At 36.4% G+C, this 25861-nt stretch overlaps 1 protein-coding gene across 2 annotated transcripts; it reads right to left on the bottom strand.

The window, feature by feature from the left end:
• Positions 1-11250: 11250 nt before the first annotated feature.
• LOC110801715 (expansin-A10) lies at positions 11251-14130 on the bottom strand. 2 transcript variants are annotated; one of them, XM_056834691.1, is made up of 4 exons: positions 14048-14129; positions 13871-14017; positions 12961-13273; positions 11251-11915 (listed from the first exon to the last, which is right to left on the bottom strand). In XM_056834691.1, the coding sequence occupies exons 1-4, from the start codon at positions 14049-14051 to the stop codon at positions 11612-11614; spliced, it is 768 nt and encodes a 255-aa protein (XP_056690669.1). In that variant the 5' UTR covers positions 14052-14129; the 3' UTR covers positions 11251-11611. The 2 variants fall into 2 exon arrangements, with proteins under 2 accessions (XP_056690669.1, XP_021862812.2); XM_022007120.2 differs by having other exon boundaries at positions 13871-14130.
• Between the last annotated feature and the right edge of the window lie 11731 nt (positions 14131-25861).

The raw sequence follows: 25861 nt of genomic DNA, 5'->3' as shown, positions 1-25861 counted from the left end.
AGGATTTGTAGACCTAATCAAGAGTTTTATGACTAAAAGGGCTCCCACTCAAACCAATAAATTCATATGCTTTACTAATTTTAAACATAAAAATGTATTTCAAGTCTAACCGGAAACATACAAATTTAATTAAAATTTAAAGCTCATATAAATTTATAATTGAATCCAAAAGTTTAATTTAATTTCAGTCGTATTTAAATTAATTCATGATTTTAATTTTAGTAAAATAATTAGAATAAATAAAATTTATTATAATTACAACATTCAAAATTAAAATCCTAGAAAATAATTTAAATTATTAATTTTAAAATTAATTAAAATTACGTAAACTGAAAAATTTCAAATTAAACATTCAAAACGATCTAATCGTAACGCAAACACCCTACGCATCGCACGCCCATGGGCCGCACGCACACAGCCATCGCTGGCCATGTGCGCGCAGCCCATGCGCTCGTCGCATAGCTGCTGCATCTACCATCGCAAGCCATCGCACGCTTTGGTGCTCGCTGCGCGCGCTCCATCGCTCGCTGTGCGCGCGAGCCATTGCTCGCTGTGCGCGCGACATCGCTCGCTGTGCGCGCGAGTTATTGCTCGCTATGCGCGCGACATCGCTCGCTGTGCGCGCGAGCCATTGCTCGTTGTGCGCGCGACATCGCTCGCTGTGCGCGCGAGCCATTGCTCGCTGTGCGCGCGACATCGCTTGCTGTGCGCGCGAGCCATTGCTCGCTGTGCGCGCGACATCGCTCGCTGTGCGCGCGATCAACGCTGGGCGCAGCGCTCGTGGCACGCGAGCTTGCGCTCGCTGCGCGCTCGCTGCGCGCTCTTGCGCGAGGCAGTGCGCGTCGTGGCGCAGCTCGCTTGCTGCCCACACGCGACTGCCATGGCTCGCCTTTCGCCCATGCCCATTCGTCCATAGCTCGTGGCCCACGACACAAGGCAGGGCTGCTGCCTTGTGCTCGTGCACCATGCCTTGCTCATTGCATTCGTGCCGCACGGGCGACGAGCTCCCTTGCTCGTCGTCGCATGCCCGCACTATACAACACCCCTTAAGGGTAACACGAAGCGTCCATTGCTTTGTGCGTGAAAGTTATATGAACGAATCGCATAAAAATTTAAAATTTATATTTAAAATTAATGACAAATTAATAAATAATATTAATTTCATAATTTTAGGGCGAAAAATCGAAAATTTATTATTCAATTGATTTCCGATTGTCTTGGATTCAAGTCTAGGTCATAAAAATTTAAAATTTATCATAAATTTACAATTTTTATGGTGGTTTTTAATCATAGGTTTCTAATTAAATTATAATTAATTATGAAAATCAAATTAATTCTAAATTATTCTAATTTTCAACAAATTAATCATAATTACAAATTAGATTGCATAATTAACAAGGCTAGGCATTCAAACTTGTTAAACATTATACAGTAGGTCAATCAAAAATTCAAGATTTATCAACAAGATTCGCAAATATTTAATTTAACATCTTAAATTTACGAAATTTTGCATTCGAAAAACTAAAACCTTCGAAAAGTCATAGTTAGGCTTCGAATTTGAGAATTCTGGGTTCGGCAGAAAAATACTAATTTTGTCAAAATTTTAGAATGCCTTTTACATGCGGAATTGACACAAAAATCACTCGATTTGGATGAGTAACGAAGAAACTGCCGAAAAACTGCGTACGTATAATTAAATAAACGCAATTTGCAATTAATTAACAATTACGAAAATTAATCACCCCTTTTAATTCATGCAAATTTGTAATATTTAACCATGTTCATGCAATTTAGATTATGAAAATAATAAGGGGCTCGTGATACCACTGTTAGGTTATGATACATATGACAATACATAAATCATGCGGAAACAACCATTAAGTCAGGAATACATATTATTTACACATAATCATATAGCATAATTTAGATGCATACTCTTTGTTGCGTGCCTTCCCTAGCTGCGCCCGAACCGAACAAGAACAAGTCTTTAGGACTCCAAGTGTCGTCCCTCCGTAGATAGTCCACAGCACGTCCGGATCCGCCTTAAGATTGACCAACTAGAATCGCCCTTAAGGTACTAGAATTTTCGGCACTATTGAGCAAGGAATATGGCTGAATTTTTCTCTTAAAACTCACTTTGAATACTTGAATTAATCTCTGAAAATATGTGACCCTAGGCACGTATTTATAGAGTTATGGAAAGGGAATTGGAATCCTAGTAGGATACGAATTAATTAAACTTAGAATCCTATAAGAACTCTAATTTAATTAATTTATCCTTTTAGGAATAGGAATTTAATCATATACTAATTCTAATAGTTTTAGGAATCGTGCATGAACACAAACTCACACACACACACGGCAGCCACGAGGGCCGCCCATGCGTGCGTGCGAGCAGCAGCCCACGCAGCGAGGCCCATGGCCTTAGGCGCGCACTGGGCCTGCCTTGCGGTGGGCCTGGGCGCTGCCTTGGCTGGGCGCGCGTTTGGCTTGCTGGGCGATGGCCCGACTTCGTGCTGGGCCTTCGTTCGGCAGGCCTCGTCCGATGCTAATTCGTACGATACGCTTCCGATTAAATTCCCGGTTCCGGAATTTATTTCCGATACGAACAATATTTAATATTTCCGATTCCGGAATCAATTTCCGTTTCGAACAAATATTTAATATTTCCGTTTCCGGAATTATTTTCCGATTCCGATAATATTTCCGATTCTGACAATATTTCCGTTTCCGGCAATATTTCCGATTCTGGTAATATTTCCATTTCCGATAATATTTTCCTATACGTACCATGTTTCCGTTTCCGGCAACATCTACGACTTGGATAATATTTATATTTCCGATACGATCCATATTTCCGTTTCCGGCAATATCATCGTTTCCGGAGTATTCATTTCTTGCCTGTGACGATCTCAGCTCCCACTGAAACCAAGATCCGTCGATTCCGAATATCCATAGATGGAGTATTAAATACTTGATCCGTTTACGTACTATTTGTGTGACCCTACGGGTTCAGTCAAGAGTAAGCTGTGGATTAATATTATTGATTCCACTTGAACTGAAGCGGCCTCTAGCTAGGCATTCAGCTCACTTGATCTCATTGAATTATTAACTTGTTAATTAATACTGAACCGCATTTATTAGACTTAACATAGAATGCATACTTGGACCAAGGGCATTATTTCCTTCAAGAGATTCAACGCCCAGGCTGGGGCGTTAAAGATTTCGGCGCCCAGCTGTGGGCGCTGAAAATGATTTCTGGGCGGATATTCTTTGGTGCGCTAAATGCTTCTTTTTCTTTTTAGACGAACTTTTAAAGGCGCTTTGCAAAGTTTGCTTTTTTATTATTTTTTTTTTTTTTGTACTTTACATTTGTCTTCTTTTTTATTCGTGACTCAAGACGGTTTGAAAGATGGGTTGAATGAGATAGGATAATTTGTATAGGTATTGGTCAAGCACGAGGATTACATCAAACAAGGACAATGAATAGCATAGGGATGGCTCAAGGATGTATCCAAATAAGTTATATGGTCATTATACTAATGGTGGTGTAATAATGGGTATGACGTACGTGGTTTGCAGTTGATAACAAGTTCAAGAACAAGAGTCGAGTTAATGGTTTCTTGGGTTATGGCGATGAGAACATGGATGGCTTAAATGAGCTGAACAGGGGCCCCAGAGCGAAGGCGACTAAGAACATAAGGATTGGAAAGGGTAGACATCGTAGAACTTTATGTAGTTTTTGTGACATGATTTGGATTGGTTGACTCAATTCTTTTCCTTCGTTTACTTGGGTAAATTTCGCATTTTGGGAGGTACGGGCTAAGTATTTCACGTCTTGCTCTCTTCGCTCTCCCTTTTCTCTTTCTATTTTCTCTTTTTGCTTGGGATTTCTCCCCCTTTTTATTTGGGCTAAAAGGTGGATGGTTGTGGTCTTTGAGTCACGAGGCGAGACTGAGTGAGCCTCGTTTGGTAGGCCTATAGTGGACCTTTAACTTTAGTAGGCCTAGGGTGGACCTTTAGCTTTAATAGGCCTAGGGTGGACCTTTTAATTGTCTTACTTTGCAAGCGTATTTAGTCGTTTCTTAAAATGTGCAAATAGCGTAGATTCAAAATGTTATTTTTACCTTATTGAAATTTAACGAAAGAATTACATCGAAAATAATTTTTTTTGCTTCTTTTCAGATTCCAGTTTCCGGGATTAAACTGGAAGTTGTGATTTAGACTCGAACTTTCATTAATTTTTCTGATTATAACCCGTGTATGAATACAAGGAGGTGGCCTAGACTCAAAATAATGACGTGGCGTAAGCCTATAATACTTGACCAAGCGACTCTCAGACTTAGGCTAATTGGACCATAACTTTCGTTGGTTGACACTTTAGATTTTAACCCTTGGGTGTTCATTTGTCATGCGCCATTTTGCTTAATGTTGGCAAGGTAGTTAGTTGGGGAGATCGAATTTTTATTTTTGCAAGACTGGAATCATTAGTACGGCTTCCCTCTTAGTGTGTATTGCTTTACCCCAATGGTAGCCTTATGGCATGCCGATTCGGGTATTTTCATGGTTCGTCACGTTGCGTTCATGGAAAAATTTTTAGTCCGTACTTAGGAGTATTTCAGGGAGCGAGTGGCTCGAGAGGACTATGATAGTCGTGACCCAATGTGATCATAAGCCTTAAGGCCATTAATTTTTTTCTTTGCCAATGGTACTGACACCTTAGGCTCACTTTGGGGGTTGTGCGACTATGGAGAAATGATTTCCAGAATGTGACTGTTTCCATTTTGCAAATACATAATATATTCTTTTTATTGGTGAGAGAGAGTATTGAGGCCGTAGATTCTTAGCAAGGGATGACAATTACATATGGGTGCTTATTGATTTAAATGTTAGGAAGGGAGACTCAATATGTTTTAACCTTTTTATTTGCAGAACGATACCAAGCATTAGGACCGATTCTATGGATAAGACAACTAAGACTTAGGATTTAGATTGTACTTCGACATAGCCTAGTCTAGACTCGGATTTATTTATTTTTCATTTGAACATTATTTTTTTCTTTGAAAACTTTATCCGAACATCATTTTTTGAATACTTTCCCCATGTGACATCCAAGGTTATTAGCATGCTCGGTTTTGGTGCCGAACATTGTCGTCGTAGGAGGCCTAACAACGACAGAAAGAGTTATTTATTTTTTATAAGTCGCTTTTATAATCGAGTGCTTTTTCATACGCCCTCGCAGCAATTTTTACGAATGGTTTTTTTGCTACATATGTTTTGCGTGGGCACCGAGGCTGCTGCGCCTGACCAGAAGGCCAGGCAGCAACTTCAGAGCCCAACGTAGGGCGTGAGAAATTATGGCGCCCAGCCAGGGGCGTTGATAATGCGTCCTGGCTGGTTCTCGTTTTCTGCTTACGTCTACCTTTTGTTTATGCGACTTTGATTTTGCGTGTTTGCCTAATAACGTCCTTTACGCGTTGTGCAGCGTTTGTGGGATTCGTTACAGGCCATCCCGAATATCGCTTATTTTTGTGGCGATCGTTCGGGTTTGCGCAACACGTATTTCGGTATAACTCTTTGGCCAATTGGTTTATGAATGTTTGGGTAATTTTTAAGGTCGTTGGTTTTCTAACATTGTTTGTCACACACAATCATACATTTCGCTACACATAACTAACATTACATCATGAGGCAATAATAATATGTCATGTAGTTTATGATAGGCTTCTATGGGTAGTATTTGCGCCTGGCTTGGTACCGCTTCTATCGCAGATTCAACACATGCACCGGTCGAGGTAGTGCCTTCAACAGACGAATTTCGCCCAAGAGGCCAATCACGATGTAAGCCAAGGGGGCATGCACCAATGAGAGGGACCTAATGGGCGAGCGATTGGGTTTGGGACGGGTGTAATACTAGAGAAAGTGCCGAGTGGACAACATTCGAAGCGTATGCACCCCCTGGTTGGCGATGGGTATCCTTAGTCCTAACTCCCTGAGGGAGCCAAGATTCGTTATGCGGTTCTGTCCGTTCACATTAATATGCTGATTTTCAGGTCGTCCCAACTTGATGGGGAAATAAACGCGGGGTAGGATCGTTTCACCCTTCGGCTATTTTGATTACCTACGAGCACGAGTATTTCCTTCACTATCCCCAGTGGAGTCGCCACTGTGAGGGGGTCGAAAAAGCGCGAGGCTAATGCGCGACCTCGTCCCTCGTGGGTGTGACGTTTCTTTTTGTCAAATCAAGTGTAATTGGATTTCCTGTGAGTTTACACCCAATTTACTAGTAATATAGGAGTCGCCATTCAGTTTTTAACGACAATGAGAAAAACTGACAAAACCCGGTTATCGTGACATAAAGGGAGTGCAATTATGTTTGACCACGACGGTCGTAGGTTCCCTTGTGATCCCTGGTGTGGGGATCTCTCAACATACACCCGCAAGGTAGAGATTGAGGGTTCGGGGGACTGTAACTACCGAGAGGAGTACTCGCTCTTCGATAACTCCAGAGGCAGGATATCCTTACTAGCTCAGCATAAATAATTGAAGGGACATGCGTTAACTATTAAACTAATCTGAGTTGATTTTAACAATATGCAACATATAATACTAGATCGACCGCGATTGTCTGATTTAGATTGTTTTAAGGGACCTAGCATGATAATCCAATTTCCCAACATATTATCTTTATTAGGCGTGATAGAACAATCAGATTTGATTAGTTTAACAGTTCATAAAAGGGCGAGGAAAGCAATTAAATCATGCGAAGGGGCACATTACGACGCACCCTTGAGAGGTGCGTCACGGTTCTCAGAAAACTAACCACTTTGACTTTGCTATTTCTCCTTTTATTTAACGAATCTCAAGTTACGGGACAGGATAAGTTCTGTTCGATTTTTGGATCGATTGCGACAGAACGCGTGATCAATTTCGCAGCGTGAGGCTTAGGCTTAGGGGTTAGAGTCAATACTCAGAATATGAATTGTGTGTTGTTTTTCACGTCGAACTTGGGGCTATATTTATAGAAAAGAGTTCGTGGAAAGATAGAATTGTAGAACTCTAATCCACGAGGAATTAGGAAAGAATACGTTCCAGGTAATTTCAGCGCCCAGAGCCAGGCGTTGAAAATAGGGCCTGGGCCGTTTCTTTGTCAGATTCGGACTCTTAGAATCCGGAGTGTATGAGACTTAATCGAGTCTTTTAGTGCGTATTTAATTTTATGACGGAATGCATCTGGGCCCGTTACGAACTCTAGGCTCGTTAGGATTTTAATTTAATACGTAACTCTTATTTTCGAATCGTATTAGGAATAGGATTCTCTCGCAACTTCTATCTCATTTAGGATTTATGTTGGAGTACAACACCTAATTCTGACAGGTTTCTATCTTTTATGACTTGCCACTTTTAACGACTGCCCATTAAGGCAGTTACGATTTTTAGCGGGTTTCCATAAATAGCAGGTTTCTACAAATAGCAGGTTTCGGGTGAAATGAAAAGGGTGATTGAGATTCGTTATTTTATAGGAGATGCATTGTCAAATGGAGATTTATGTTCTCATCATCGAACCTTCCCTTTCGGGAATGGGGACAAAAGTAGGTGTCTACACCTTGCTTCTTCGCCCATCCGCCCATGCATCATCGCAGCACTCGACGCAAGGCAGGGCTGCTGCCTTGTGCTCGCGTGCTACTCGCCTTGCTCGCTGCATTCGTACCGCATAGGCGACGAGCTCCCTTGCTCGTCGTCGCATGCCCGCACTATACAACACCCCTTAAGGGTAACACGTAGCGTCCATTGCTTTGTGCGTGCAAGTTTTATGAGCGAATTGCATAAAAATTAAAACTTTTATTTCCAAAATTAATGATAAATTAATAAATCATATTAATTTCATAATTTTAGGGCGAAAAATCGAAAATTTATTAATCAATTAATTTCCGATTAACATGGATTCAAATCTAGTTCATAAAAAATTTAAAATTTAACACAAATTAACAATTTTTATGGTGGTTTTTAATCATTGGTACCTAATTAAATTATTAATTAATTATGAAAATCAAATTAATTCTAAATTATTCGAATTTCAACAAATTAATCATAATTACAAATTAGGTTGTATAATTAACAAGGCTAGGCATTCAAACTTGTTAAACATATACAGTAGGTCAATCAAATATTCAAGATTTATCAACAAGAATCGTAAATATTTAATTTAACATCTTAAATTTACAAACTTTTGCGTTCGAAAAACTAGAACCTCCGAAAAGTCATAGTTAGGCTTCGAATTTGGGAATTCTGGGTTTCGGCGAAAAATAACTATTTTTGTCAAAATTTTAAAATGCCTTTTACATGCGGAATTGACACAAAAATCACTCGATTTGGTTGAGTAACGAACATTGTGCCGAAAAACTGCGTACATATAATTAAATAAACGCAATTTGCAATTAATTAACAATTACGAAAATTAATCACCCATTTTAATTCCTTGCAAATTTGTAATATTTAACCATGTTTATGCAATTTAGATTATGAAAATAATAAGAGGCTCGTGATACCACTGTTAGGTTATGATACATATGACAAAACATAAATCATGCGGAAAAACCATAAAGCCAGGAAGCATATTATTTACACATAATCATTTAGCATAATTCAGATGCATACACTTTGTTGAGTGCCCTCCCTAGCTGCGCCCGAACCGAACAAGAACAAGTCTTTAGGACTCCAAGTGTCGTCACTCCGTAGATAGTCCACAGCACGTCCGGATCCGCCTTAAGCTTGACCAACTAGAATCGCCCTTAAGGTAGTATAGATTTCGGCTAAATAGGGGCAAGAGAGTGGCTGATTTTTCTTGAAAATCTTACCTTTGAATATTTCAATTGTATCTATAAATTATGACCCTAGGCACCTATTTATAGAGGTATGGAAAAGGAATTATAATCCTACTAGGATGTGGATTTATTAATTAGAATCCAACTTGAACTCTAAATAATAAATTTAATCTATTAGGATTAGGATTTAATCAATACACGAATTCCGATATGATTAGGATTCGTTACGAACATGAGCATCGTATGGCCACGAGCATCGCACCACCCGAGTAGGCCTTGCGGCCCACACGAGCAGTCGCTGCTCGCAGCCCAACAGCACGCTCAGCGTGCGCGCGCCAAGGCCTTGCTGGGCCTGGCCTTGCGCTGGGCCTGGCGAGGCTGTGGCAGCTCCGTGTTGGGCGCTCGGCTTGCTGGGCGCGGGCCTGGCTTCGTGTTGGGCCTTCGTCTAGCAAGCCTCGTTCGATGCTAATTCGTACGATGCGCTTCCGATTAAATTCCCGGTTCCGGAATTCATTTCCGATACGAACAATATTTAATATTTCCGATTCCGGAATTATTTTCCGATTCCGATAATATTTCCGATTCTAACAATATTTCCGTTTCTGGCAATATTTCCGATTCCGGCAATATTTCCATTTCCGATAATATTTTCCAATACGTACCATGTTTCCGTTTCCGGCAACATCTACGACTTGGATAATATTTTCATTTCCGATACGATCCATATTTCCGTTTCCGGCAATATCATCGTTTCCGGAGTATTCATTTCTTGCTTGTGACGATCTCAGCTCCCACTGAAACCAAGATCCGTCGATTCCGAATATCCATAGATGGAGTATTTAATGCCATCAAATACTTGATCCGTTTACGTACTATTTGTGTGACCCTACGGGTTCAGTCAAGAGTAAGCTGTGGATTAATATCATTAATTTCACTTGAACTGAAGCGGCCTCTAGCTAGGCATTCAGCTCACTTGATCTCACTGAATTATTAACTTGTTAATTAATACTGAACCGCATTTATTAGACTTAATATTATATGCATACTTGGACCAAGGGCATTATTTCCTTCACCACGGTTCTTTAAGGAGAATTGAAAGCATTAGCTCTTGTGATGATAGTTTCACTATGTAGAATCCCTTTCACAGCCCTGGAAAATGAATGTTTTCCTAGATTCTCCATAAACGACGAAGGCTAGAGGTTAGGTACTCCGATGAGAACGACAAACCTATAACTTTGATAGTCACCACATTTGACCATGGGGCATGAATTGCTTCTAGGGCTTGGTCTGATAGATGGATAATCCCTTCAGAATCTTTATCAAAACCAGTTGGGAGATGGTCGAGGGGTAGCAGATGTTGAGAAGGGAGAGGGTGAGATGAGTTGAAGGAGATAAGGGCTTGTTTGAAGGAAGGTTTCCCTGGAGAGATATCCATCTGAGCAGAGGTAATGGTGGTATTGCTGTCGTGAACGGTCGCTGCCAGAGAGCCGCTTGATAGCCATGATTGAACTTGGGGTTTCTGCAAGGGAAGGGGGGGGGGGGAGGGGGATTCATTCCATCAAATCTTTGGTTAGTTGTTTTCAATTGATTTACATGTACCCCAATATTTCTTTGATTTCTACGTTAAACCCATGCATTTAAAATTTTCCAAATTGTACTCCTGTACTTGTAAACTATAGTCAACCTTATCCTTGTTGTTAATCCAACATTTAACATTATGTTACTTCTTTAACAAATTAAGATTTTTCTATATTATAATCAACCTTGTGTTTGTCGTTAACCCAACAATGTGAAAATATCTTGACTTTTAAAAAATATAACGAAACTTGTTAACATTGGGTTGGCGACAACGATAAAATTGATCAACTTTTGCAACTACGATAGTACAATATGTAAAATTTGAAATATTTAGGTGCAATGTAGAAATCAATGAACTAAAAAAAATACATTATAGAATTTTATTTTTTTAAGGTAGGAAAGTAGCGCCACCAGTCTTGTAAGGAAGTAGTACCATCGATATTATAAATTCAAAATGGTCAAGGCCTTGAGACCTTGACAAGCGAGAAGGAGGTAAGCCCACTTAGCCCAAATATGTTGTCCGTCCACAATTTCGACGTACTTATATTTATGAAGAAGATTGTCATAGGCCTGTAGTTTACTCAAAAAAGGCTTTAAAATGGACTATGATTTAGGAAGCACCACAAGTCTTAGTACAGAAAAGAAACAATAGAAATTATTATAAATACTAATATGGAACGGAAAGAGGCTCAATTTTACAATTAGAAATGAACTGACGTTCATATTAATAAGAGTTCATATTTGATAAAGATAACATGAATTGACGTACTTGAGTTACTCCTTAAACGGGAAAATAAATAGAAGATCAAGCAAGGTAGTCTGCAAGGGTGCTTAAGGAATAGCCAAGTGAACCGAAAGATAAGGTTTGTAATACCTTGATAAAAATTCATACTACATTGATGTAAAACAAGATTACATTACACCACCCGCCAAAATCAAGATGATCTAAGTAAAAAGAAGGATGTTCTATAGCCCATTAAAATCGAGCAAAAGAACATCATTTTCTTATAGAAAACGGACTCCCTGAAAAAAACACGAGCCTACGTATCTCTATATAATTATAAAGGAAAATGACCTTTTAGCGGGTGCGAATATAGGCACCACAGCAAAATTACAGGCCATTTACAGATTTCTGAATTATCTTCCTAATTTGTTGAAGAAATTTCATAGGAAATTATTTTCCTTTAGAAATGTTGTTGGATTTAAAGTCAAAATTGTCCTCCTTCAAAAGTTTGACCAAATTGCCAACCACTAGGAACAATGTTGTTGCTAGTAATAGTCCTTCCATCACTAGAGGTAACTTGGAAGGAGAGGGTTTGGCCATTGAGGTAGGAGTTGCTTTGCCAATTTTGACCCCAGTTCCGTGACATCGCTTGCCATCCAGTTTTTGAACCTTTTATCGAAACGGAGTGAGCGTCACCGGCACCGCCAACATTGGTGACGAGGACCAAGTTGAAGTAGGAGTGTCCGTTGATTGTGAACCTTATTCCTCCCTTTCTTACACAAGGCACCCTGAAATTTTGAACAATACAATTTTAGACTACTAAATATAGAGAAATTTCCAATTAAAAGGCATTTTCGTAAATATTTTGCTTCAAAACTGTAGGTGTTAATGTTAGTGGTTGACTGTATATTTGTAGTTATTGACTGTATATTACTCGGTGTTGATTGTATACCGCTTATCGTTGACTGTATATTTTATGATTGTTGATGAATTACTAAAATGCAATATTGTTTATTGGTAAGTGATTGACTGAATATTTATAGTTGTGGATTGTTTAATAGTAGAAGCTTTTTGTATATTGCGGCCTGTTGACTGTATATTACATAGTTGTTGATGTATTGTGAAAATACAATAATGACCGTACATGTGGCCCATAGATGACATGTTATTGTACTTTAACTCACTTTAATGGCATTTTCGTAATAAAAGCATCAATTATTTATAAAATTGCCATTTAATTGGAAAAAAATTCCAATCACTGAGATTAACTCGGATCCGCTCCTAAAAATATACAATAAATAAGCCCACTTTAAAAACAATTCAATTTATCAATAAATAATCATAGGACCATCTGCTAGAGGACGTGGAGCAATATCACCTAACCGACCCACATTTGCTGCAGAGGAAAATAGAAAAAAAATACGGAGTATATTTTCGTGGGCCTTATTCAAGTCCATTTATTTAAAACAAATTTCAGTAAAGAAGAAGTTTTGAATATTTTGATCAGTTAAAGTTTGTTTTACCATGATTTTTTAAGTTGTTTTATGAATGATTAATGCCAAGTACTCCGTAGTGAAGAAAAAAGAGCCTAAATGTAATGTCATTTTCTTTGTAATTAAAAAGAATTTCCCGCTTGCTTCCAAAATGAAACTTAACCACATGCATGTGGGTAGCTTCCTCTTTCAAGAAACATTTACATCCAACTTGTTAACAACCAACGATATCCATTAAAAATAAGTTTTAATCAGAAAATAAATTTAAGTTGGTTAAAAATAATCAGCAAAAGAAGGCAAATGATAATAATAAAAAGGGATAGGATTAGTACAAACCTACCTTCTAAAGGAAACGGGAACAATTCCAGCACGATATTGAGCAATCTTCAAGTAAGAAGGCTCAGCCAAATCAAAATGTTGAAGAGGAGGATTACACCATCCACCATTGTTATTAGCCAATGCATAGTTTGGTGGGCAGAAATTAGTTGCTGTTACTATAATGCTTCCTTGTAGGCACCATCTTGGATCGTCATTGCATTTCAATTCGTAACAAGCTCCACAACTCATTCCATTGTTAAATAATGCCGTGCTTAGCGCCGCCGTGCTCGTCCCGTACCCTTGGCTGTACAAGTTTCCATACCCACATGCTCCCCCTATATATATTTGAATTTAACTAAATTACTTAATTATAAACATCTATTTTACTATATATTACTATATACTAAAAGAGACACCAGCAATAACACGTGTCAATTCCTGGTGCGAATTTTTCCCACCAAAAACAACTTTCCCAAAAAAATATATATGTTTTATTTTATTTTTATTCTCTATCTTTTCTTTATAAACTATTTATGTACGGAAATAAATTTTAATTTATAAATTATGGCAATAATAGATACTACGTAGTAATAATTATTCTAAATTGGTAATATTTTAGTCAAATCTTTATATTAATAATGGAAAATATATCACTCAATATTTTGGTCAAATTGTCATATTAGCATTTTAAATATGCATATTAGATGAATAAATTTAAACAAGTAGGTTAAAAATGTTATAACTATGCAGTAGTTTGACAAATATTCAGTTAAATATTTTGTGATAAAAAATATCAAAATTCGTGCATGCACGGGATCTAATCTGGTAAACTATAAGTAAGAGTTTTGGTAAAAACACTAGGTATTTGGGTAAGTACTGAAATGCTAAAGATACTCCGTATAATGTTTTTTAGACTATATATGTCAACTTACCCATTGTGCCAGAAGCGTCACCTCCACCGTAAAATGTGGCATGGGCATCTGTCCAACCGCCGCCATAGTCACCGTAGACACCACGAAGGCATACATTGAAGGCAAAGAGGAGGAGGGAAGTTACCAACATGGAAGAAGAAGAAGAAGAAGAAGAAGAAGAAGAAGAAGAAGAAGAAGCCATTCTAGGAGAATGAAAGTTTTTTTGGGGGAAAGAAAGGGGGTTATGGTTACCTTCTTACTTTGTGGTAGGGGAATGCTAAAAGGTTTTGCTTATATAGAAGTTTCAAGTCTATAGGCGATGTGGGGGGAGTGATTATCTAACCTGTGAGAAAATGACAAGAGGATTATTATTTTATTATAAAAAACAACACCAACTTAAATTGGAAAACAATAAAAGAGTAAATATATACCTTAATTGACGAGAAAGCCAAACCACATATATATAAATTGATTTCACATGATATCCTCCCCATTCTTTTTAGTTAACACATTTATTTTATTATATTTGTCAAGACGTATTATAATTAGGTCATGTTCTTTTGATTTTTTTTTGCAGTTTTATTCAGTTTAGTTCAATTTATTTCAGTTCAGTTCAGCTTCGTTCAATTTAGTTCAAAAGAACGTATTCATTTTTTTTTGTAATTATTTTTATTCTTGATATTGCAATTAAAATTGACAATTATTACTTATATATATATATATATATATATATATATATATATATTATTATTATCGTTATTATTACTTAAATATTACTATTATTATATTAATATTATATGTAATTATTGTTATTAATAAATAATTATGATTATCATAATTATTAGGCAAATTTGTTAAAAAGGACCTTTTATAACCCAAATTTTGCGAGAAAGGACCTTATATAATTTTTTTTGTGAAATCACACCTTAATGTAAATTTTTTTGCGAGAAAGGACCTTATATAATTTTTTTTTGGTGAAATCACACCTTAATGTACTTTTTTTTTGCGAAAGACAACCAAAAGTAAATTTTCGGCATTGACTGAGCTTTTCCGGCCATTGACTTGCACGTGAGAAGCACGTGTGGCTTTATTTTGCTAATTACACCCAATTTTCCTCCAAAATTCTAAGATTTAAAACCTAAAGTTGAAAAAAAAGTCGAAATAAAATCAAGTTTGAAAAGTCAAGACTCGGGAAAATCAATGTCTTTAGCCAACGTAAGCCACGCGTGCTGCTCACGTGCAAGTCAATGGTCGGAAAAGCTCAGTCAATGCCGGAAAATTTCCTTAGGTCCTTTCTCGCAAAAAAAATTACTTTAAGGTGTGTTTTCACAAAAAAAATTATATAAGGTCCTTTCTCGCAAAATTTGTGTTATAAAAGGTCCTTTTTGGCAAATTTGCCTAATTATTATTTATTATTATAAGTATTGTTATAAATATTAACATTATATTTATTATTTATTATTTATGTATTTACTATTCATTCAGTTCCATTAAGTTCAATTAAGTTTAATTAAGTTCAGTTCATCCAAACAAAGTTCAGAAGAACAGAGCCTTATTACTGAGTAATTTCTTTAATTATAAAAATATAAGAAGTTGATATCTACTCAATGAGAAGATTTGTTAGACCTCACATGATTTTTTTTTTCTTTTTTTCTTAGCATAAATCACAATTGACAGTGAAATAGTATCAAAAGTCAAACTATGTCAAATAAAATAAATTAAAAAACAAAGGAAGTCTTATATTTTAGTTAGTCTCTTATCAAATTGTATGACACTTAATTAACAATCAAACCATGTTTATAAGATATAGTGTACTAGCTAGGGGTGTGCCAAAATTGGTCCATACCGAAAAATGAACCTGACCGGACCGAAGACAATTGGTCCGGTCTCCTCGTCGAGAATTATCAATTTTCGGTATTCGGTCCGGTCCGGTCCAAAACTTGGTTTTGGACCGGACCGATTTTTCCTTAATAGAGTATAATATAAATTATTTAAGAATTATTCTCTCCTTCAATATGTTCAATTCTTAATATTACTATATTGTGATATATTTTCTTTTATCTTCCAAAAGAAACCTTAAACAATTGGTAATTTTGTATATATTTTTTCTTTTTTACCATAATTTGTTGAAAAAATAAAAATTATATAGAAATAGGTCTACAACCGGTCCAAACCGGTCCGGTCCGAGTTTTGGACTGATTTTTTCCGTCCGATCCGGGTTCGGTCCAAGCATAATCGGTTCGGTCTTCGGGTCTTGAACTATCAAAATTTCGGTCTTCGGTCCGGGTCAGTCCGGTCCGGTCCGGGTTTGGACCAATGAACACCCCTAGTACTAGCACTCCGTTTTTCATATCCCTTTGTAACTTTTAACTTTTTTCTGTTACTTTAATATGTTTTGATTAACTTTTATATTGCATATAAAAAAATTGATAAATAAACATTTTAAAACATTAAATGATTAATTTTATACATTATTAGTGATTTTAAAGACATAACATTTATTAAAGTGAATTTTTTTATCATCAAGAAATAGATAACTTTTACATATATAAGGTTTTTAAGCATTTTGAGTTAACTTTTAATCCGGTCTATAAAAAATATTGTACTCCACTTATAACTAAGGATTTATTTAATTTCTTTTGGATGTCCTTATTTTTGTTTGACTCAATATCTTATTTAATTGAGTAACTTTTTCCACTTACTTTCTCTTTATCTTTCTTCTCAAATGCCCACTTTATCAACCAATGTATATATTTTACTTTAAAATATTAATAAAGTAAATTTACTTTAACGGGCAATATTTTGGAGACGGCTGGGATAATAGCGTAAAATATGGTTGACATAACATATATGGAGTAATATACTAATATTATGATGTTTAACAACCTGCGGCACGGTATTTTAGAGGAAGTATAAATCCATCTCAGGTATTTTTTACAAAAATATATTACCCCACTAAACGACAAAATATGTTAAAGACAAACGTTAAAGGACCTCAATTTTTTTGGAAAATGGCATTTGTTTTTTAAAAATGTCATTTGTTTTTTAAAAATGTCATCTGTTTTTTAAAAATGGCATGTGTTAATGTTTGTCTTATTTCCATTTCATCGTTTAGTAGAGTAATATATTTTTGTTAAAACATACAAAGTATTTGATATGGGATACGCCGTCCTCGTTATTTTACGAGAATTGTAATTATATTGTGGAGTATATTTCTTGTTTATTTTACTCTTGGATTTGTTTAATTAAAAAAGGGCTTTGTTTTAGCAAGGTTCAGTGGTGCACATGGAAGTTGTCCCAAGTAGACTTACCAAACTGCTTAATGCAAGTATTCCGTTCCAGGGTCCTACTTGCACATGCACTTCTAAACTGTTTCTTTTTCTTTTTCTGGCATTTGTGGAGGAATCTGACTTTTCTAAAGAATTAGATTCCTCTTAATTTGATTACGTAGCACTTTTAAACAATAAAGTTCGTAGTAATAGTATAGGACTCGTTCGATATTTCTGTCAGTTTTAAGTTTTAAGTTTTAAGTTTTAAGTTTTAAGTTTTAAATTTTAAGTTTTTTTATTATAAAATTAAAATAGTTTAGATTGTACATACTTATAGTAATTATGTTGATTTTGAAAACTGACAATAAAAATCGAAAATTAATTTTTATGATTTTCTTATTTTGGTTATTTTTTAAAAAAGAGAAAACTGGAAAAAAAAAAAATTCGATACCGGACGATGGCATAATTTTTAGGTTATTTATTAATTGTTATTATTATCTTAAATCTTAATATATTATTATAAGTAAGGTAATGATGTGAAGCTATAAGAATAAGATCAAGTAGTGATTAATGGTTATGATTGAGGCCATATTAAAGTCCTGTGATATGATACGGTGATCATTTATTCTTTCTTAACAACAATAAAGATCACAAATACAAACTACTATATAAAAAAAATAGTGTTTTGAAAATAAAGTTACTCCGTATCTAACATGACATGTTTATCATTTGATTTTATATAGTGATTCCAAGTAATGTGATCGAGTTATGCTTTAATCAAATATTTTCTCTTTGAAAGAGAAATTTCTCGTTAATCTTTAGATAATGTTATATTTGAAACCTAAGTCAGCAACATTTACTCTATACCATGACAAATTTAAGATTGACCACGTATAAGGGTGACAGACATTCAAAATCAATTGATGATAGATAAACTAATCAATTGTAAGTTTATGGTGCTGTCCTGACTCTTTTGTATCGTTCTTAGGCTAATGCCTTATTAATATAAAGTTTCTTCGTTGTGTGTGTAAAAAAAAAAAATTATACAATTTTATACTTCATATGTTTATTGCTCTGTCTTAATGTCGGGATACTAATTTACAACTCACGTGTAGATTATAGTCTTAACATGCACTTAAATTTTGGTATAAAATTTGAGATAATTTTTTGGTGATAGCACCCGATTCACCCTTAGGGCTAAATTCGGTTTCGGGTCGAGTTTTGAGTGGTTAGGGTTCCAGTCCCCTCCCAATTGTTGTTGCAGAGGATCGATCACGGATTCTGTCTATCAAGTTCAGACCCAATCACCACTGAACCAACAAGTAAATTGATACAATAAAGTATAGTTAGGTATAATAATTCCCACCAATTCGTGCAGCAAAGTGGGGGGGAAGGTGTATCTCTAAATTTGAGTCACGATATTCCCAAGTTTGCGCAAAAACTGCAGCCGAAAATATTGAGGGGTTCATAAATGATAAAAATTGACGGTGAGGTAGTCCATATTCAAGTTGTACAACCCACGATAAGAAGATAAACATTAACCCCATCATCGGTGCCCAAATACTGTGACATCTTTAAATATTATGTCACTCTAAATCAATAGTTTTAGAACGAGGGATGCTACATCGCTGGTAACCAGCGGCACAATTACTCCATACCCGGGGTAAAATGGTAATTTCATCTCATGAGTTGAAAAGTCAAACAAAGTACTACATATGAGCAAAAATGACAGTAATTAGTACAACAATGACAGTATTTTAATACAACAATGACAGTATTTATGCAAACGATGACAAAACTTATATAACACTTGTATACATACTTTTACCCATTCATTTAATATGCAACACTTTTATCCATTCATTTAAATGGTCTCTTTACTTTTTATATTTCATTACAGTTGTATACATAATTTCCTTTTTTGGGTGATTGTGACAGTATTTTAATACAACAATGACAGTATATATACAACAATGACAATATTTATATTAGAAATGACAGTATATAACAAGTTCACAACACTTTTACACATTTATTTGAAGGTGGGTCATGTTTCCAATTTTTTTTATTTTTTAAAGTGGGTATGGGGTGCTTATTTCGCTGGTTACCAGCGATGTAGACAACCTCGTTTTAGAACTAACATTAGATATGGCCTAAATTCAATTCTATGTCAGTCAACCAAACTATCATTCACTTATAAATTGGTATTGAATGGAATGGGATGAGAATTTTCAAATCTTCAATTTTGTTAGGAGTAATTTTATCTTACGTTTATAGGCCAGTATAAACCTGCACACGTAAACAAGCTAATTATTATTGAGGGTGATTCGAGGTCCCCTTCTATTAGTAAATTAGTTAATACTTTGTAGCTCTCAAGTAAAGAAACTGATTTTGGCAAATTAAAAAAATTGTTTTTGGTGCACCCAATGTGAAAGAGACAACTTGGTGGTGATTAACTTGATGAATCGGATTTGGCAAGTTCCGTGAAAGATTAGTGGGTGATGCAGGATCCTTAGATCACTGCAATTGATCTTCGAATTGAAGATTCAATTATGATAGATTGTAGAAGAATGAGATTTTGACAGAAAGAAAAGAGAAGAGAGATCAGAAATAGAGAGAGATTAGGAGAGATTTAGGGAAGAAGATTGTAATATTATTCATAAAATGAACTCAATGATCCCCATTACATTTATATCTCAGTTAGCTTGATCACTAAGCAAGCTGCTAACTGAATTCTGTTACACCAGAATTGGCGCCTAAAATGTAACCAACTTCTAACAGAAACAGAAAGTCAAAGGTTGACTTTTCTTTGATTAACTAATCTCCCTTAACATTCCTTCCCCCTTAAAAACCTTTCCCTCAAGGTGAAGGTACTGCAAAAGATGGATACTTAGCCTGAAAAGATGCAGTTGGTTCCCAAGTAGCATCATGTAACTCAGAACCCTCCCAATGGATCAACAACTGTGGTTGATCTGTCCCTTGAAACTTAACAATCCTCTCATCAAGTACAACCAGAGGAACCAAATCAGTAGATGAGTGTTGGCCTTGCAGCCACTGTGGAATATGTGTAGCAACAGGTAGGGTACCAAGAAAAAGCTTGAGCTGTGAAACATGAAATACATCATGAATTTTGGAAGATGCAGGCAGTTTAAGCTTGTAAGAAACTTGTCCAATAACAGCAGATACTTGGAAAGGGCCATAAAACTTGGGAGCTAGCTTTTGATTGTGCCTTTGTTGGACTGTTGACTGCCTATAAGGCTGCAGTTTAAGCCAAACCCAATCACCAACTACAAATGATCTATCACTTCTGCCCTTGTCAGCCTGTTGTTTCATCCTAGATTGAGACCTCAAGAGATGAAACTTAACCAAATTAATCATTTCTTCTCTTCTTTGCGAGCTTCTATCCACTTCATCAACACTGGATTCCCCAGGCAAGTAAGGCAAATGCAAAGGTGGTGGTTGTCCATACACAATTTCATATGGAGATAATTGAGTAGTAGAGTGGAAATGAGTGTTGTACCACCATTCAGCCACTGGCAGCCATGCATTCCAATCTTTAGGAGTATCACTGCACATACATCTAAGATAGGTTTCAATACATCTGTTGACTACTTCTGTTTGACCATCAGTCTGTGGGTGATAAGCAGAAGAAAGCAAGAATTCAGTACCATGGAGACTAAACAAGCCTTTCCAAAACTGACTAAGAAACACAGAATCCATATCACTGACTATACTGCTTGGCCACCCATGGAGTTTAAACACATTATCCAGGTATGCTTGGGCCACTTGGATAGCAGAATAAGGGTGAGATAATGCCATAAAGTGTGCATACTTACTGAATCTATCCACAACTACAAAGATAACATCTTTTCCCCCAGATTTAGGCAATCCAGTGATGAAATCCATAGAAATGTCAAACCAAACTGCTTCAGGGATTGGCAAGGGTTGTAATAAACCTGGAGATGCAGCAGTGTCATATTTTGAAGCCTGACAAACTTTGCATTGCCTAACAAACAATCTGACATCAGTGGTCAATCCTCTCCAATAAAACAAATTTTGTACCCTTCTGGTAGTCAGTTCTCTGCCAGAATGGCCACTTTCTGGTGAAGAGTGTAACCAGGTAATCACCTTGGTTTTCAAAACATGATCAGATCCCAACACTAGCTTACCCTTCCTTCTAAGTAAACCATCTTGCCAAGTATAGCTGTCCACTGATTCTGCATTCTGTAGTTTGGCAATAATGCTCATGAGGGCATCATCTAAAATGTAACTGGCTTTAATAAGAGAGGTAAGGTCAGATTGAACTACTGAAATAACTAAACACAAAATGGTAGCCCCTTGAACTCTAGACAAAGCATCAGCCGCCACATTGTCTTTTCCAGCTTTGTATTGAATGTCATAATCAAATCCCATTAGCTTTGACAACCAAAACTGCTGAAAAGGTGTGGAGACCTTTTGTTGTAAAAGCCATTTAAGACTCTTTTGATCTGTTCTGATGGTGAAATGAGAGCTCATTAAGTACTGTTCCCACTTCTGGACAGCAAAAACTATAGCAAGGAGCTCTTTTTCATACACAGATAACTTTTGCCATTTAGGACCAAGAGATCTGCTAATATAGGCTAAGGGGTGATTCTCCTGCATTAACACAGCCTCAACACCAGTTTTAGATGCATCTGTTTCCACAATAAAACCCTTAGAAAAGTCTGACACAGCCAACACAGGAGCAGATATTAAAGCTTGTTTTAAAGATGTAAAAGCAGCCTGAGTGTCATCTGTCCAAGTGAAAGCTCCTTTCTTCAAAAGATCAGTCAAAGGTTTACTTATCAAGTAATAGTGCTTCACAAATTTTCTGTAATATCCTGCTAATCCTAGGAAGCTTCTCAATTCTTTGACTGTTTTAGGCACATGCCAGCTCTCCACAACAGCTATTTTACTTGGATCTGTTTCAACACCTTTAGCAGAAATGAAATGACCCAAGTACTCTACCTTGTCTATGGCAAAGCTACACTTGCTAGCTTTAGCAAACATCTTATGCTGCCTCATCAGTTCAAAAACTTGTCTCAAATGTATCCAATGTTCATCATGAGTTCTGCTATAGATTAGGATGTCATCAAAGAATACTAGAACACATTTCCTCAACAAGGGTTTAAACACACTATACATCCAACTTTGAAAGGAAGATGGTGCATTAGTCAACTCAAAAGGCATCACCAGAAACTCAAAATGCCCTGAATGAGTTTTAAAAGCAGTTTTATACACATCTTGATCATGTACCCTTAACTGGTGATAACCAGCTCTTAAATCCAGCTTACTAAACACAGCTGCTCCTGCCAATTCATCAATCAACTCCTCAATGACAGGAATTGGAAATTTGTTTTTAATAGTCTTATTATTCAGCTCTCTATAGTCTACACAAAGCCTCTATGTGCCATCTTTCTTGCCCACCAAAACAACAGGAGAAGCAAAAGGGCTAGAACTGTTTTGGATCACCCCCCTTTCCAACATATCCTGAAGTAGTTGCTCTATAACATCTCTCTGCTTCAAGGGATATCTGTAGGGTCTAATGTTTACTGGTCTGGCATTTGGCTCCAGTGGAATGGTGTGATCAAATACACCCCTATGAGGTGGCAACGCATCTGGATCAGCAAAAATATCTTTAAATTGTTCTTTCAATTCTTCTAAAGTACTAGAAGGTTGCTGAAAGTTGACTTGAGATGAAACAGATACAAAATTCACATCCCTTACTTGAAGAAGGCACAACTGAACTGCACTGCTGAACAACTTTGCAGAAGGAGCTCCCTCTACTACTTTTACCTTCTGAGGGTGAATTCCTTTTAAAACAAACTGACAATCACCAGATTTGAATTCCATCAATAAAGCTTTGAAATCCCAACAGATTGGCCCCAGTGTAGCCAACCATTGCACTCCTAACACCATGTCACATCCCCCTAATGAAATCAACATCATATCTGCAGTGAAATTTTTACCCTGCATTTCCCAAGTAAAACCCTTACATACATGCTGACAAGCTAGGTGGTTGCCATCAGCAACTGGAAGGTATGGACTCAATCATACAACCCATTTTCTTAGCTAAATTCAGGTCTAAGAAATTGTGTGTACTCCCAGAGTCAATCAAGACATGAAACATCCTGCCTTGTCTATCTCCCTTAACTCTCATGGTCTGAAAATTCTGATTACCAGACAATGCATTTAAGGAGAGAATTGGTTCTGTTACACCAGTATCATCTAATTCATCATGCTCCTCTTCACTAGTATCTGAACTCCTATCTTCATTACTACTGGAAATTTCTACAGTGAACAATTGTGGTTCTTTGAACTGACATTTGTGAGTCCTGTCATAAGGAGCATCACAGTAGTAACAAAGTCCCTTAGCTATTTTGTCAGCCCTCACATCTGCTGGAATATGCCTAAAATTCTTAGCATATTTTGGATTGTATTTGGTTAGTGAAGTAGGTTTTGTGTTTGGGGTGGGTAACAAAGAAGGTAAACTGGAATTTTTTGGTATATTTGTGTTTAATGGAATGGCTTGTATAGCTTTGTGAGAAGAATAGGTTGATTTTGGGGTATACAATTTCTGTGAGAAAGCTGCAGTTTGTTCTTCTTGTAATCTAGCAAACTCTACTGCCTCAGCAATGGTAGTAGGTTTAAATGCTTTGACAAAAGGTTTTACTGTAGCACTAAGACCTCCAATAAAACTTTCCAACACAAAATCCTCAGGCAAGTCATGGTGTACATTCATCACATCAGATTTCAAATCCTCAAAGTTATCCAGATATGCTTCAATTGTATTAGTCTGTTGCAGTTTATTAAATTGTTCCACAGTGTTGGACCCCCTTACATCTTTAAACCTAGAAGATAAATCGAGACAAAATTCCCCCCAATCCACATTTCTTTTTACAGAAAAATAGCTTGTGACCCACTTTTCAGCTTTGTCTACCATATTCAATGAAGCTAAGTCTACTTTGTGTTCATCACTAACATTGCACAAGCTAAAGTATCTACTGCATTTCTTAATCCACACTCTACTGTTGTTGCCATCAAACTTTGGAAATGAAAGTTTAGGATTATAACCAAAGGTTTTAGTAGAGTTACCCTCTTTAGGTGTAGGATGTCTGCTGGTGTCAGCGCTGGAATCTTTCATCTGATTCCTCATTTCCAGCAATACTGTCATCAAACCATCAATCTTCTTGGATTGATCCTCAAGTTGAGCAGATTGGCTCTCCACCCTTTGCGCTTGTTCGAGCATTTTTTCCTCCAATTGCTTCAAGTGTTCCTCCATTGCTCTTCTTGTTGATCATGGAGCCAGGGCTTTGATTTTTTTCAACGCAATTTTAATCTCAAGAACTGCAGATTTTCCAGGATCTTTTAAAGATTACTGAAGTTGTTTCCAAATTGATCGAGTAATCAATTTGCTCTGATACCAATGATGCAGGATCCTTAGATCACTGCAATTGATCTTCGAATTGAAGATTCAATTATGATAGATTGTAGAAGAATGAGATTTTGACAGAAAGAAAAGAGAAGAGAGATCAGAAATAGAGAGAGATTAGGAGAGATTTAGGGAAGAAGATTGTAATATTATTCATAAAATGAACTCAATGATCCCCATTACATTTATATCTCAGTTAGCTTGATCACTAAGCAAGCTGCTAACTGAATTCTGTTACACCAGAATTGGCGCCTAAAATGTAACCAACTTCTAACAGAAACAGAAAGTCAAAGGTTGACTTTTCTTTGATTAACTAATCTCCCTTAACAGTGGGCTCATTGAAGATGCTAGTTGGAATTTATCAAATTTGGATTCATTTTCGATCATTCATTAGCGGCGGATTTCTTGGCGGCAAAAGGAAGCTCTTGTTCTACTATATCATTATAGTTTTCGTCTTTTGATCATTCCCTCTCCCTCATCATCCGAAAATATGAGTTAAGTTTGCCCTATCAAAAGTGGTTAACCTAGTTTTTTTCCTTATCAAAAATAAAATTTGAGTAGGGTACGGAAAACCGTGTCTTATAGTAGTGTGTCAAAATCAATTCTTTATGTGCGATAATTTTTTTCCCTCAAGTAATTAAGTGAAAACTATAATGATTGTGTATTTTCGTGAATTTTGACGATAAATTGGGATCATAAACAAAAACGATCTGTATAATACGAACGACACAGAGTATTTTCCATTGGATGACGACCCGTTGGTAGGGACCCCATCTACGTCTGTCGTCGTGACAACGTAAACCATAATACTCATACATCGTATATTGTTGTCAATGTGTCCTTAATCAGTGGTGAAAGAGATCCTATCGGTAAGACGTTAAGACATCGCCTACAACTAGCAGCCCTTAGAGTGAGTGAAGTTGACATAGCCCCTGTTTAGTTCACCTTATTTCTGGACCTTATTACTTATTTCAGATTTAATCAGATCGGACCAGACCAGATCAGATCAGAAAAAATAAGTTCAGATCCGAATAGATCAGAACAGATCGGATCAGATTATTGTTATTATTATTATTATTATTATTATTATTATTATTATTATTATTATTATTATTATTATTATTATATCATTGTTATTATTACAATTATTTTATTACTATTATTGCTTTAATAATAAAGAAGGTTGTTGTCGGTGCAATTAAAATCTATTATTTAAGGCATAAAAAATATTAACAAAACATTCAAATTCGTCAAATTAAAAACCATTAAGTCCAGATCAGAAACGATATGATC

The sequence above is a fragment of the Spinacia oleracea genome, chromosome 1 (assembly GCF_020520425.1).
Source record: "Spinacia oleracea cultivar Varoflay chromosome 1, BTI_SOV_V1, whole genome shotgun sequence".
Lineage (NCBI taxonomy): Eukaryota > Viridiplantae > Streptophyta > Magnoliopsida > Caryophyllales > Amaranthaceae > Spinacia > Spinacia oleracea.
Note: the sequence above shows the minus strand (reverse complement) of the source record. Positions and strands in the feature narration are given on the sequence as shown.

Bases quoted from the DNA above. Each gene is read 5' to 3' on its own strand.
- LOC110801715 (XM_022007120.2), bottom strand. From the start codon at position 14,051: ATGGCTTCTTCTTCTTCTTCTTCTTCTTCTTCTTCTTCTTCTTCTTCT. The intron at 13,274-13,870 runs GTAAGTTGACAT...AAATATATATAG, and splicing joins TGACGCTTCTGGCACAATGG to GGGGAGCATGTGGGTATGGA. The intron at 11,916-12,960 runs GTAGGTTTGTAC...TCAAAATTTCAG, and splicing joins GTTCCCGTTTCCTTTAGAAG to GGTGCCTTGTGTAAGAAAGG.